The 16001-nt window shown below is 42.6% G+C and overlaps 1 protein-coding gene across 1 annotated transcript in view; it reads left to right on the top strand.

The window, feature by feature from the left end:
• The first annotated feature begins 8230 nt into the window (after positions 1-8230).
• The window catches only part of scml4 (Scm polycomb group protein like 4), a 166059-nt gene continuing 158288 nt past the window's right edge, over positions 8231-16001 (top strand). Inside the window, exons 1-3 of the mRNA XM_078542521.1 lie at positions 8231-8387; positions 8746-8993; positions 15753-15882. Of these exons, the coding sequence (XP_078398647.1) occupies positions 8802-8993; positions 15753-15882 (322 nt within the window). The 5' untranslated portion in view covers positions 8231-8387; positions 8746-8801. The remainder of the gene's footprint in view (positions 8388-8745; positions 8994-15752; positions 15883-16001) is intronic.

Here is a 16001-nt window from a genome sequence, read left to right as displayed (position 1 = left end):
TTCAATCAAATTTGTTAGACATGACCTCCCTCTGACAAAGCCATGCTGACTATCCCTGATCAAACCTTGCCTATCAAAGTGGAGATACTCTCTTTCAGAACTTTCTCCAATAGTTTCCCTACCACTGACGTGAGACTCACTGGCCTGTAGTTCCCTGGCTTATCTCTACAACCCTTCTTAAATAGCGGAACCACATTAGCTGTTCTTCAGTCCTCTGGCACCTCCCCCATGGCCAGAGAGGAATTAAAAATTTGGGTCAGAGCCCCTGTGATCTCCTCCCTTGCCTCCCTCAGCAGTCTGGGACACAAATCATCCGGACCTGGAGATTTGTCCACTTTTAAGCCTGCCAATACCTCCAATACCTTGTCACTCCCTATATCAATTTGCTTAAGAAGCTCGCAGTCTCTCTCCCAGAGTTCCATACCTTCATTCTCATTCTCTTGGGTGAAGACGGATGTGAAGTATTTGTTCAACACTCTAGCGATGTCCTCTGGCTCCACCCATAGATTGCCCCCTTGGTCCCTTATGGGCCCTACTCTTTCCCTGGTTATCCTCTTCCCATTGATATACTTATAGAATATCTTGGGATTTTCCCTACTTTTACCAGCCAGAGCTTTCTCATATCCCCTCTTTGCTCTCCTAATTGCTTTCTTAAGCTCCACCCTGCACTTTCTGTACTCCACTAATGCCTCCGCTGATTTGCTTCCCTTGTACCTGCTAAAAGCCTCTCTTTTCCTTCTCATCATAACCTCATGCCCTAACCTTTGTCATTGGACTACCACGCAAAAGATTTATAAGGGTGGTACAAGGATCAGGTTTGAATGGGCACAGGGGCCGTTTACACTGCTGCAGTTGCCCACTGTCAGTGGGGAGATGGAAATTGATGCGACACCTTGCAAGGAAAGTATGTTTGGTGTTCTGACTAAATATCAGAAAACTATTATTTTTCTATCACTTCAAATTTATTGGTTTTGGCTAATGCACTTGACCCTTTTGCAAAGCAGCCTTTTACATTTAACTCCCCCACCCCCCCCAACCCCATGACATGGTAAAAGATTTGTATTTACTTCTAGGTTGATAGGTTAAGTTGCTATGCTGAAACATTCTACCTGTTGTTCTTGCACAATGTCCTTTCCCAGTGGAGAGCAGCAGCTGACAGAAGAAGAAATGGAAATATTACACGAAGGTTGTTCCGCTGGGTAGGTTTTGGTATATCTACGGTTTGGCATTGCCTTAGCCAGAAGACTTGTGTTATTTCTCAGTTGAAAGATGCAGTGTGATGACGGGGATGAAGGGCAACAAGAACAAAAACTAGGGGGGAAAAGATCCTTCCATTTCTAAAAGAATCTTCATAGAATTTAGTTGGATGCAATATTAATTTAGTTTCTGGTGAATGAGTTCACAAGCCTAATGGGTACTAATTGGGAATCCTTAGTATATGGTAGCACATTAAAAAATACATAGGCTGGAATTATCCGGCACTGTTGGCATCAGACATTATGGTGGGCTGGGGGGAACAATATGGTGAGAAGGCCAAAAATCGGTTTCACGTCACCCTGAAACCAGTTTGTGATTGTCCGCTCCGCCCGTCAATGGTGGGCCTCTTTTCCCGCCACCATACGTTGGGAACCTAATTTCAATACTTTAGCATCTCATTATAAGTCCTGCTTGCCGGAATCATCTGGGCACATCGGCGTGGTTGCACACCAACGTGTTTGACAACTGTACATAAGCGACGTGCAGCTGGGGAGCTGCACTTCACTTGGGACTTGAAGGTTTGTTTGTCTACCTTGCTTCGGGCAGCACTCGCAATCATCAGCGCCAGGCTTCACATACAGCACCACAGCACTTTTAGTGGGCTCACGGGGAGGCCTCTACCTACCAGACCAGCTGTAAGGCGGGGGTGGCTTTTCAATGGCTGCAGAGCAAGGTCTTGCTTGGGGAGCGGGGAGAAGTGTCCTAAGGCAAGGGAAGAGGGTGCAGGGTGAGGGCTGTACTGGGGAAGGGGGATATCCCAGGGTGTGTGTGGGGGCACATGTTGATCTGTGCAAGTGGCCTCAAGATGATGAGGGCTGAGAAGGCAGTCTCCAGAGGAGATGAGGCCAGATGGTGATGTGAGGGTGTGTGTGTGAGAGTGCAAATGGTGATGTCCCTTGAGCTGGCAGTGAGTGAGATGCCAGTGAATGTGTGATGAGCTTGTGAGTGTGTGAGTTTAGAGTGATGAGATGGCTGCCATACCCTGGTAGCACAGATGAGATCATTCATCCATTTTCTGCACTGGATGGCCAACCTCTTGTATGCAGCATTGGCACTGACCACCTCTGCCAACACCTCCCAAGCTGGAGTGGTGAGACTGATGGGCCTCCTGCATCCAGAGTGGGGGTAGAGGACATCGTGGCTGGCCTCCACTGTGTCCAGAAGGTGTCCCAGGATACGTCACTGAATTGGGGGGCTGTAGGCTTCTTGACCTTTGGGGCCATGTCTTCACTGGTACCCTCCTGCAAACATTGAGAAGTGTGCGCGTAGCTGCGGTTTCAATACGGTGCAGTGCGTGAGGAAGCGGTGAGGTAACGGCATGGCGGGCAGATCAGAAGCCGCCCACCAGCGAGACATGGCTGCATAATTAATGAGGTGGGAATGGGAAGATACAGCGCGAAAATCCACCATTGCAGCCGGTGGGTCAAATGACTTTTTTCCTGCCAGGTACCACACTTGGTGCAAATCTAGGACAATTCTGCCCAATTTTTTTTTTACAGTGGCAGCAGCACATTGAATTTGAATTTATCAAAAACGAATGATAAAATGAGCAAAGTTCACTGTCGAAACATTTGTAATGTAGCAATTGATTTTTTTCCCTCACAATTTTCAGCCAGGATGTTCTGTAGCAGAAAAACCTGATTATTTTTTATTGATTAACCTCCTGCTTGTTGTGATAAATATGAAAATGCATAGTATTCTTTTGCACATATCTTGCACAAATTTTAGATTATTTGACAATTATGGAATTTTACAGCACAGAAGGAGGTTATTGCGGCTATGCCAACTTATATTTTGCTTTTTCGAATTTTTTATCCCATTTGCATTTTAAAAGCTTTTATAGATTCTGCTTCCACCACTGTTTCTATTAGGTCATTCCGTGTCTTAATAACCCTCTGCATTTTATATTAAAAAAACTCAACGTCTCCCTTCATCCTTTGGTAAAGATCAGTGGAAATAGTTTTTCCTATTTACCTTCTCAAACCCTTTCTTAATTTTGAGCACCTCACACAGCTCTCCTCTTAAACCTCTCTGTTCTAATGCAAAGAGCTCCAGTTTCTCTTAGTAAGTAAAGCATCGCTTTGCCATAGCCATGGATCCTTCCTTCAGTAGGGCACTCCAAAAGTAGGTACTGCAGTGGTAAGAAATGATTTGTATAGGTTTAACATTACCACTTTTTTGTATTTGATGTCCCTATTGATAAAAACTATGGTCAGGGAATTCCCTCTGAGCTGCTCCCGTTCCTCCAGTGTTACTTCATAGCAAGTGTGGTGGAAACGTCGTTCATGGGCGTTAACAAGTTTTTGCCTAAGTAATGCTGGTGGAGTGGGAGCATATTTGAGGAATTTGCCAACCTAGGAACCCTGTTGCTTTATTTATTTTTTAACAGTTTTGCCAACATGTCCTCCACTTTTGGCGATCTGTACCCGAGCCCCATCTTGCTGTACTCTTTTTAAGGTTTAGCTATAGGGGAAGTTGCAAAAACTAACTGCATTTGGCTAAAGGAGTGGTGAGCAATTTCATTCTATTCATTTTTGTACATCTCTGATTTAGATTTTCATCTTTTCTTTTACATCCTTCCTGTCCATGCAGAATTCCCTAGTAGAGTGGGCAACCTGCTTTCAGGCCTCTGGCCATCATAGTGCAATGCGACACAGGAGGCCATTTGGCCCACTGTGCCTTTACTGGCTCATGGAAAGAGCTATCCAATTATCGCCAATTCCCTGCTCTTTCCCTACAGTCCAGAAAACTTTCCTTTTTCAAATATTTATCCCAATCCCTTTTGAAAGTTATCGTTGAATCTACTTCTGCCCTTTCAGGTAATGTATTCCAGATCATCATAATTTGCTGTGCAATTTTTTTCCCCCATCTCACCTCTATTCTTTGCTAGTCACCTTAAATAGCCTTCTGATTATCCTTCCTTCTGTCACTGGAAGTGGCTTGTTTTTATTTACTTTATAGAAGTAAGTGTTTCAATCTGTCTCTTCAGTCAGATTTGAAAACTATGAATGCCAAAGCAAACTCCGATTCCACCCCCCTCTTTACCTCTGCATGAGCAACTATTGTCTAGTTGTTACCTTCTCCAGCCACGGTCTTGAATCAACCACCAGATCACTCTGTAATGTATCATTTGTTCCTTCATTATGCAGTTAAAAAAATTCTCTGCGTTATCCACTGTCAGGAGATGTGGGCAAAACTAAGACTGATCAATCTTCCCCAGATCTACACTCACCTCTCTCAGTCTGTATGGGTTAAAGCTGACACTTTCTCCTTCCGCACAAGCTACTGGAAAAAGAGAGGAGCATAAAACTCACTTACTTAGTCTACGGTATGATCTATAGGGCATGGAATCAAAGTCATCAGCTTTCCTAGCTCCACGTTATCCTTTGTCTAGCGAAAAGTGCCAAATTAAATGCTCTTCCTCCTCTGACATTGCACCAAGATCAAGGTTCACTGTGCGAGGAATTCCAAGCATTGAACTTATGCACTCTCTGGTTGCATTGTGCTTACATCATTGCACCATAGTAGCTGCCTGACTCCGTCAATCAGAGCAAAAGACTTCTTATCACAAGAAAAAAGCCATAGGGGCCAATTTTAGACTCCATTATGGCTCATAAATTGGCACACACTGGGCATAATGCCGTTGAAAATGGACAGAGACCAGTGATGCTGAATTTCCACACATTTGGCGTCTGGAAATTTCCGATTGGGATAATTCCTGGTGACTGAAGCCCCTTCCAGTGATAGGTGGCAGCTTCATTATAACATTATCACGTGGGGGAGGAATGTTATTTCGCAGCCTTAATGCCAGAAGTTATGCAGCTGCTTAATTTCACCCAAATAAACTGAGGATCCAGAGTTGCTAGACTGTGCTTTGCAATACTAAGGACTTTAAAGACATAACCAGTGATGTATCGTTGCAATTCTTAAATGCTAATTTCTCCCCCCCCCATTGTTTGGTGATTTTTCTGTTATTTTAAATGTGTGTGAAGGGGGTTGTTTTCTCATTCGGATAAAGAAGAGAAGGAAGAATGTAGGTACACCGTAAGGGGACTGTGCCTCACCTTCCAACTGGTACTTAGGTGAACATTCCTGTGCTTTAGTTAGACAGGAGCAATGCATGTAGAGGCAATGACTCACATGTTGCAAGCAGACCTGCAGCCAAGCCACAGGGCAGGAGCAGCATTGCCGGTCACTATAGCATTGGATTTATTTTTGCTTCTGGCTCATTCCAGGCTGCAATAGCGGATACAAGTAATATCAGTTAATCTTCAGTCTGTACACGTGTAAAGCAAGTGATGCAGAGCATTTCTTCGTATTCCCAATGGACAACTGGCAGCAGCAAGAGGGCACTGGGTATTCCCAAATAGCAAGATTGGTTCAAAGTCAAGGTATCATTTATTGCCACATGCAACCCTCCATGCAAATAGAATCCAAGAATACCCAGATAAAAATGCGATAAATATAGGCTTTGGTGGTAGAGGTTGCAACCCTGGCTTGTGACAATTGAACACCATTTATGTCTACCTAACGTATGTGCAAAAGGGGTGCAATGAAAGCCATCACTAAGTGTGGTGAAGCAGTGATTCAGAAGCTCTTAATGAGGATGACTTCACATGATCCCAACTGCAGCCTTAGAAAGCCTTCAACCAATGTGCCTTCACCCATATTATTTTTCCTCCCTACTGAACTGTTAAATATACCGTTTATATTTGCACACAATACAACTGGAGTCACCAACAATTATTTCCCTGTAGTTAACCATTCTGCTCCACTACTGGTTGCTACCCCTTGCTCTGACTTTGTGTGACTGATGAGATCATGGGCTGAATCTTCGGCTCAGTGAGCGGGGGCGGGGCCCGCTTGCCGAGGCGTCAAATGACGCGGGGTGATATCGAGCATGCGTCCCGACGTCACTGCGCATCATTTAGATTTTCAGTTCAGCGGGCGCACAGCTGAGTCGGCTGCGCACCCGCCGAACTGTCCAAGGCCTGTTAAGGCCATTAATGAATGAATTAAGCCTATTGAGAAAGCTGCCCGTCCAACCTTAAGGTCGGCGGGCAGGCGAAGAGCCCAGGCAGCCTTCGCATTTTTCATGGAACCTCATCCGTGGGCGGGATGAGGCTTCATGAATGATTTAAAATTTTTATTAAAATTAATACACATGTCCCAGCACATGTGAAAGTTTCACATGAGGGGACATGTCATAAAAATTTTTACAACACTTTACTACACTTAAAACTAATCTCCCTGAGGCAGCTCTGTGTCTCAGGGAGATTTATGCGCTCTTTTGCGCGCATGCGCACTCCAGACTCAGGGAACCCCTCCCCCCGCCTGCACAGGGAGCACTCAGTGCTTCCGGGCGCGCATTAAGCTGGCGACGCGGACCCGATTGGGGGCGCCGATCAGGTTCGCGCCCGCCCGCCCCCGCACAACCACCCCAACGGGGGGAAAGTTCTACCCCTTGTGTTTACTCCTCCTGCTCCACCCCCATGGTTGTGGAATATGAGGTGGTTGCCTGCATTGCAGTTAGCCCCAATGTCCCTACTCTAGGAGGAGAGAAACATTGGCCAGAGTTCTTGCTCTTGATTGCTAGCCTGCAACCCTGGCTGAAAATGTCATGTGTGCACAGAGATTGGTCACTAAACTGAAGTCCTCCATAGCTTACCTTCCCACCAGTGCAACAGCCCCCACTCCGCCCCCACCAGCATGAGTTCTTCAGCATGAGGCGTCAAGACATTTAGGGGAAAAAATTGGGAGGAACTGGGCACAGCTTTTTATTTATACAGCACTGTCACAGGATGCTGTACACTTCAGGCCAGGTGTCAAAAGTTAGCAGTGGGTCTAATGTCACATAACTCAACCCACCTTCCTTGGTGTAATAGTAATAAAACTACATTATTTACTTAAAAAGAAGACATTACATATTAATTAAATGCCATAATTTGGGGTGTTTGCAGTCAAATTATATTTTACAAATATTGCATTTATAGATTACATTGCAATGGAATCCCTTATTTACCGATAACACAATGCTCTGACACTGAGAATGGTTAAATATGTAGTGCCATTTGTAGCTCGAAAATGTCCCTGCTGAAGTTCACAAGGTCAAAATTAAGTCAGCATTAAGGGTTTTTCTTCCCGTGCAGAGCAGCTGCCTCTCAAGAGTTGATTCTCACCATTTTGGTTACTCTGATGTGACAATCTGACAGGCACTGGGCTCAGTCGCTTCACTTGTAACTTTCTGTGAACCTTCGAGGGAATCTTGTCGCTCATTTAACCCCGTAGCGCTGCCCACTGTTGTGTGAGCCTGTGAAGATGTGTTGCCACACATTAAGCTTCCCATATGTGAATGGGAGGGCAAGTTATGTTAGTGACAGACGGTGGAGTGCTGACTTGACATTTTCAGTGTGGTTTCCATGGAAACAGTGGAGGAGGTCCAAATAGGGTAGCCTGAAAGAGTAACACTAGAAAAATGCCTGATTGAGAACCATTGTGTTTCAAGTAGCATGAAACAGCGTGCTTCAGCAAACGTTAAAACAACAGGAGAGAGTTGCGGAGAAAAAAACAATAATTCGAAATTCTATGTTATTCCATCTCAAGTCATAAGGAAATAAAGGATGCAGAATACATACCGTTGTATCTTGTGTTAATTCATAGCCACAGATCTGATTTATTTTTTGTGGGTTGTGTTCTACATTTGTTTTCTTTATTTAGCATTCTTTTTAAAAATGTGTTTTTTCTCTCCTCTCTCTTGACAGTATATTTCCTTGTTGAGCTGATTGAGAGGAAGGAAGATATACCGCATGCAGACTTCATTTTCTGCATGTAATATGTTTTTTTTTTCTTTACTGAAAGCACAGGGTTGGTTGGTTTCCGGACATGATGTGGTTTAAGCTGTCATCGTAATGGAAATTCACTGTTGTAGCCATGGCAAATCGAGTTTCTGCTCTGCCCTGAATGCATTAGTTTAATGAGATGTTTGCAGCTGGAACACTAGGCTGCTGGAGTCTTAGTTTACAACGAGAAGCATTGCAAAGATGGGTTTTGTCAGTTTATTGTGCCTGTGCAATAAGTGTGTTCCTGCCTCGGCTACTTTAGAGGTTTAATGTTGTAGTCTAGCTAACCAGGTAATAAGAACTAGTAAATGGTTTGTCTGCATGGTTGCAATTTTTGGCTTAAAAAGTAGTCGTTTAGTAACATACAGTAGAACAAAATCTGCTTGTATGCTCTATGTAATTTAAGTACATACGCTATTAAAATGTACAGGTAATTACATTACGAACCTGGTTTGTTTGATGGATTTACATCTATATATTATATGTAAAATAGTGTAAACAGACAAAAGGGATGTCTCAGTATAAGAATGAGGGGATAAAAATCTATCACATACTACAAAAAATTTGCAACATTCGCAGTGAAAATTTTTAGGTGATTTTTCGCTGTCATTTAATTTCCTCTCTCTCTTTTTGTCACCTGCTCTTCTAGTTGCTATCCTGAAGAGCATTGCTACTCCCTCGCCACCACAATCTGAAGAGAGTGAAATGCAGTCTGCAATGAAAGTGGCTTCAGAGCATACACCAGGGCGAAGAGGAAGAAAACCAGGAAGAAAACGGAGACAGGAGCTCCTTCAGTCAGCTTTCAAACTGGCTGTGCAGAATGCTGTGGCAGCCCCTTCTAAAATTGTCTTACCCCTGAAAATACCCAAAAAGAGAGGACCAAAACCTGGAAGCAAGGTAAATATGGTTGAGTTCCAGCAAAATAGCATCTTTACGCTATCTCCGTAGTCTGAAGGATGGTATTGTACATGTGCAAATTGCCTGAGTATTGTAAAGTCACTCAGGCATGTATCAAGAAGAACTGTCACCTAAGATGACAAGTTCCAATCTCCTTTTTAACCAAACCAGAAATGACATAAATTTCAGTTGTGCTAAGGCACTCCATTTAAATTTAAATAAGTTTTCAAGATTTGTTAAGACCTGTCCATTACTTTTGCAAACCAGTAAAATCGGGGTGTAATCTGTGATTTGCATGGATTACACAAGGGATTACATATGCATTTCATTGGATGACCCAGTTGATTCAAAAGCTGTGATGAGGTTGCTAAATTGTAATCAGTTGGTTGTTTTATACCTCACCAAATGATGTTAGGTACTCATGGCAAATATAATGTTCTCAATCATGATTGAATGCTATTATTATAATAATTTTCTCAACATTGTTTGTCTAATGCTTAAAGAGAGAGTCTTACTTGTAATGCATTGAGTTGCACATCAGATTTCCCTTCCCACCGCCCCCCCACCGCCTCCCCAGTAAAACTGAATTTCTAATGAACATGAAATAAATAACTGCAATAATACTTTTCTAGTAACTTCAGTTCACAAAGAATCTGAATAAAAAGAGGTGACAGTAGAGGGCAGCGACTTTATGAGGTTCGTCAGGATAAACCTGTTAATATTTTTTCTCCATTCTGTGTATGCATATTAATGATCTCTCTCATACTTGTTACTAAGGAAACAGGGTATTTTAATTTTCAGAGACTGTCAGCCTTAACCGTTCCACTGTGTTTCTGCAACAACCAAAAAAACATAAAAGCTTTCAATATTGCACAGAACTCAGGTCTTTAGATTTTGTTTGATTGCTGTGGCTTATTAAAGAAATGCCTCACCATATCACCTTGTATTATGAACTTCACTGATAGTAAAGCCAAGGAAAACAGACAGCTTGTCTATGGATCAAACGAGACATTGGCGTTACAGAGGACAATTTCCCTATGTGCTATCTGTAAAGAACACGTTTGTAAATTTGCTACAAATAGCCAACAGGAAATTTCCCCAGCATGTTTACTCTGTCTAAGGTTTGCACCCAGGTAAAAGGAACAGATCCTTTTTGAGGACCGTCTTGAGAATGAACAGATATTTTTAAAAATTGAACATTAACCCCACATTATTTTCACCATTGGTGCCCCTCAAGCCTTCCTCAGTTTTGAAATTAAATGAAAAGTAGAAAATGACATGAGTACATTATGAACCTATCAAAATATCTGGATGAAGCTTTGCACAGATTATTTCTCTAATAGAAGATTTAAAATGAGGTGCTTTTTTTTTTGTTGTTGGCTTTTTCTAAATTATTTGCCACAAATTTTCAAAAAGCAAAATCCCAGTTATCAGCCAACACTGAAATGGAGAGAGGCAAAATTAATGTAACAGTGCAGATGTGTCACAGTATAACATCCTGCTTCTCTAATCTAATAAAAATGACTGTAGCGAAAAATATTGCAGTAGTTAGCCATTTTAAAACAAAAAATGTCCATTGACTTTGAGCTAAGGGTGTGAAAGAGAAGTTAGAACTGAAGTGGTCCTGTTTGTTGACCAGGAAATTGTTTAACCCTGACATGTTTAAAGACATTACAGGCTTTGCAACAGCCATTTCTAAAAACAGCTCTCCACATAATATTTAGAGCACAGCTCATGTGCAATTTGTGGCAGATTCTCGGTACTTAATGAAAATTGGTTGTACAGCTTTAGTAAACAAGCAAAGCATTGCTATTTGTTTTACATTGTTCATTAAAGCAATGCATTTTCTACTGTTTCTTTTTCTTTCAGTTTTGTTTCTCTTTCTCACTGTTTTATGTTTCCGTTCTGCCTTCTGTCAACACCAGATCTGTCAACATAGGGCAAACCCTAGGCATGACTTTCCAGTTGTGAGTTAACTGCATACTTGAGATACTGTCTTACACTTAAAGACAGCAAGCTGTGTCCATCATAGCAGTCACAGGGGGACAGTCAGCCTATGATACAGACTGGGTTCACTGTCCTCTTGCAGCTGCTTTGACTAGCTGATTTTCTTCAGTTACTGCTTGAGTGACTGATCATGGATTATTGGAGGAAGAGCTTCGGGAAAACCAATCAGAAATCATGTGCGAGAGGTGATCTCACACTGGGTTGGACTGGCCTGTTAAAAGGGCTGGGTTCTTAAACTTGAGTCAGATTGGCACTTACATTTTAATGATCGAACTGGCTGTCAGCTATTTTTGGCCATTAAAAATGATACTGGAGCTGGGAGGTGCCTGGGCAGCACTCTTCGCATGAGTTTGAGTACCAAGTGTGGAGTTTTTGTTTTAATTTTTTCTTGGGATGTGGGCGTCACTGGCTAGGCCAGCATTTGTTACTCGTCCTTAATTGACCTTGAGAAGGTGATGGTGGGCCGCATTCTTGTATCGCTGCTGTCCATGTGGTGTAGGTACACCCACAGTTAGGGAGGGAGTTCCAGGTTTGGAAGGTACTGCTGAAGTGCATCTTGTAAATGGTACACATTGCTGCCAATGGGCGTTGGTGGTGGAGGGAGTGAATGTTTAAGTTGGTGGAGGGAGTCCCTGGGTGGTGTCGAACATCTTGAGTGTTGTGGGAGCTGTACTCTTCCACACAAGTGGAGAGTATTCCATCACACTCCTGACTTGTGCCTTGTAGATGGTGGACAGGCTTTGGGGAGTCAGGAGGTGAATTACTTGTCACAGGATTCCTAGCCTCTGACCTGTCCTTGTCAACACAGTATTTATATGGCTGGTCCAGTTATGTTTCTGGTCAATGGTTACCCCCAGGATGTTGATAGTGGGGGATTCAGCAATGGTAATGCTATTGAATGTCAAGGGGCGATGGTTAGATTTTTGCTTGCTGGAGATGCTCATTGCCTGGTACTTGTGTGGCATGAATGTTACTTGCCGCTTGTCAGCCCAAGCCTGGATATTGTCCAGGTCTTTCTGCATTTGGACACGGACTGCTTCAGTATCTGAGGAGTTGCGAATGGTGCTGAACATTGTGCAATCATCAGCGAACATCCCCGCTTCTGACCTTATGATGAAAGGAAAGTCACTGATAAAGCAGTGGAAGATGGTTGGGCCAAGGATACTACCCTGAGGAGCTCCTGCAGTGATGTACTGGAACTGAGATGATTGACCTCCAACAACCACAACCATCTTCCTTTGTGCTAGGTATGACTTCAACCAGCGGAGACGATTCCTCCCCACTGATCTCATTGACTCCACTTTTGCTCGGGCTCCTTGATGCCACACTCGGTCAAATGCTGCCTTGATGTCAAGGGCAGTTACTCTCACCACCTTGGGAGTTCAGCTCTTTTGTCCATGTTTGAACCAAAGCTGTAATGAGATCAGGAGCTGAGTGGCCCTGTTGGAACCCAAACTGGGTGTCAGTGAGCAGGTTATTGCTAAGCAAGCGCTGCTCGATAGCACTGCTGATGACCACTTTCATCACTTTACTGATGACTGAGAGTAGACTGATAGGATGGTAATTGACCAGGTTGGATTTGTCCTGCTTTTTGTGTACAGGAAACACCTGGGCAATTTTCCACATAGCCGGGTAGATGCCAGTGTTGTAGCTGTACTGGAACATCTTGGCCAGGGGTGCGGCAAGTTCTGGAAAACAATTCTTCAGTACTATTGCTTAAATATTGTCAGGGCCCATAGCCTTTGCAGTATCCAGTGCCTTCAGCCATTTCTTGATATCACGTGGAGTGAATCGAATTGCCTGAAGACTGGTATCTGTTATATTGGGGACCTCAGGAAGAAGCTGAGATGGCTCATCCATTCGGCACTTCTGGCTGAAGATTTGCTCCTTCTCAATAATGTGAGTAGGTTTTGAAAACATGATTCTCACTATATCATTGCAAAAATAGAGCCTTTTCCATATCCTTCAATGCAATATAATGGTGGTATTAATAGGTAAGTATCCTCTCATTTTCTTATCATGTCTCTGTCTTACAGTCTTTTTACTAAGCATTTTGATTGAACTTTTTTTTTCTACTTATTGACGGGTAAAATCTAGTTCAACTTTAAATGTTACATTTTCAACTTTTCCTATGTTTGACTCTCTTAGTTTCTCCCATCTATTTCTGCCTTTGGAGAACTGGGGTAGCAAAATAACTTTACAGAAGTGGGTCTTTCCCAATGCTCATAGCACAAAAGGAAACCTTCTTTTAATACAACACAATGTTTAGTTTTAATACAGGTCTTTCACTTTCCAAATGAATGCTGCAAAAGGATCCTTTCCAGTTTGTTCTTATGTTTTCACCAAAGTACAGGCTCTCTTTCAAGTAGGAGGAAGAAACTAATCACTGCAAAACTTGGATTTATTCACATGGCGGAGTCATAAATAATATGCAATCCTTAGTTGGGAAAGTGGGAGCTCACAATCCCTACAAGGAGACTCTGATGAATGTGGAAGTCTTAGTAAGAGTATCTCATCTATGACATCAGTCTATAGTTTGAATAGATATGCAATGGGTAGTTTACTGTTATTACAAATGTCATAGTTCATGTGCTTTAGGGATATAGCTTTTTTAGTTTTAGAAAGTGAACTTTAAGTGTAAGTTCAGTGGGAAAAAACCCTGGCAAACATCTAGAGGCCTGCAAACCACACAGGCTTGAGATAATTACAATTCAAAAGGCAACTTCTGTAAAAGGATGAGGGTCATAAAATTGCAGGTGGGCTTACTTAGCTAAAGAATTGGAGACATGACATCAGCAGTTATTCCAGTAAAGAATTCGTGTGGTTTCCCAGAATTGAGTAAAGCTTTGGAATTAAAAGGCAGTTAATTTGCACTGCTACCTGGGAACAGGTCATGCGTGTCAAATCACCGTGGACATGGGTGAAGCTTAGTTTTGAGGTTATCTCTGTGAATTTGGTTAGTGCGTAACCAGCAGGCAAGACTTGGAAAAGCAAGTGCCAGGTCAATCGTCCATGGCGCAGCCTGCGATTGGGAGCTGGTATGGAGTATAAGACTAGAAGATTTGTTTTGCTGGAAGCTAAAGGAAGAAATCTACAGTAAATCCTCTCAATGAAAAACAGTTAACTTTGTTGCAGCTGGAGCCTTGGAAGCAATCGGCTTGGTTGCAGTTTGAAACCATAGCAGCGGGCTATTGGAAACCAAGGATGTTTTCTGATGTTTTAAGCCACTGCATGGGAGTTGCTTGGAGGCCCATGCTTGAGCTGTGGAATCCAAAATCGTGAGGTTTCAAAGAAAAAGCGGAGAGTTGCTTAGCCAAAAGCTAATGTAAGGACCCCCATGAAATCTTGTACCTTGGCGAATAACTGGAAAACTAAGCAGATTTGAAGTGAATTCCAGAAGGCTGTGAAATACCTTTGGTCTGGTCCCAGAGAAGAAGTGAATGAACCTTCAAGATTCATATAATGTATATGGGAATTCTTAGGGGTGTGAGGGGAGGCAAGTAAAAAGTTGAACTGAGTTTATTCCAAAAGTCCTCATAAAGTATAATGCTAAGTTAGTGGTGCTTGTTTTGTTTCATTTTGCTTTATAGATACAATAAAGTTTGCTTTTAAAAATGTCAAATCTTGCGTAATTGAGTCAGTTAATTGCTAGGTGTTCGGATTTCTTCTTTAAACGTTAATGGTTCCCTAACAGGATTGTAATACTGTATAGAATTGTGAAATGGACACACCGCTCTCTGTTTTATGTTGATTTCCCTGTTGTTCCATATCAACATTTCAGCAAATAGATTCAGGGAATGTAAAATGTTTTAAGTTGCAAGAAGAGGGCAGAATCCTTGCTGAATGATCCATTTATTCAGATCTGTTTTGCAGCTCCTTGCAGATCCCCAGGGAACATCTCTTGTCAAATTCCACCAATCAGGAACTAATCTTTGATTCCTACTCTTTGCCTCATAGCTCTCTCGACCCTTACCAAATTGTAGAAATATTTAAAACCGCACTGCGCAGCAGTAGATTGAGTATTTTTAAAAAATTGACAACTTTCTAACTTCACGCCACACAACAGTTTGCTGATTATCTTTGGGACCAAACTACAGTAGAATACATAGTATCACTAAACCATTTCTCCTAATCTTATAAACAGAGTTACATCATGAAGTCCGGTATATGATTTTGATCCCAAACAAATAGCGGCCATAACAACTTTGTACTTTGTGACCTTTGATCAGGGCACATTCTCACAAGCTGAATATCAGTTGTATGAATGTGAATTGTACCTCACTGGCCTTCATAATTTTTCTTGCATATAGACATGGCCTAATAGTCTTTTAGGGCTGTGGGTATTTTGAAATTTAATTGGCAGCTGCTGACAAAATGCGGCTCCGGCCCTGAAGCAGTCTCGTCCCCCAGTTTTCGGACCCAGCGGTGAGATTCCAGGCACCACCATAAAATCCAGGCCAGCAAGTGCGTAACAGAGTCCTGGAGCTGACCATGCCAGCAAAAAGCAATTTATTGTTTCATTAGTACTATTTCTAATGTGCACTTCAAAAGGAGCTCATTGCCTGTAAAACGCTTTACAATGTCCTGAGGTTGTGGACGGCGCCACACAAATGCAAGTTCTTTCTTTTAAGTTACCTGCTCCTTCACAAGTCAATGATGAAATCTTCACAAATGTAACAATTGCAGGCAAAGGTAAGCAGAATATCTTTGAAAGTTTCACCAGTCATTTCAAATTCTCTCTTGTTATGGCAGAGGAAGCCCCGTATTCCACAAAATCCTCCACCCATCTCGCCCACCTTAAGTACTCCAGAGCCAGACACCAGCACCGTCCCCCAGGATGCAGCGACTGTACCCAGCTCAGCGATTTCCCAAGCACTGACAGGTAGGAGGAGAAACAAACTGATAACTATGGGTTGCCAAGGGCAGTTTAAGGAATGGGATCGATTTCAGACGGAATTGCGGTTAATGCACCTTTGCTAGAAGAATTTGTGTTTTAATTGA

This window comes from Cetorhinus maximus, chromosome 5, assembly GCF_964194155.1.
Source record: "Cetorhinus maximus chromosome 5, sCetMax3.hap1.1, whole genome shotgun sequence".
NCBI classification, from domain to species: domain Eukaryota; kingdom Metazoa; phylum Chordata; class Chondrichthyes; order Lamniformes; family Cetorhinidae; genus Cetorhinus; species Cetorhinus maximus.
The sequence above is the reverse complement of the archived record's forward strand: the minus strand, read 5'-3'. Positions and strand labels throughout refer to the sequence as shown.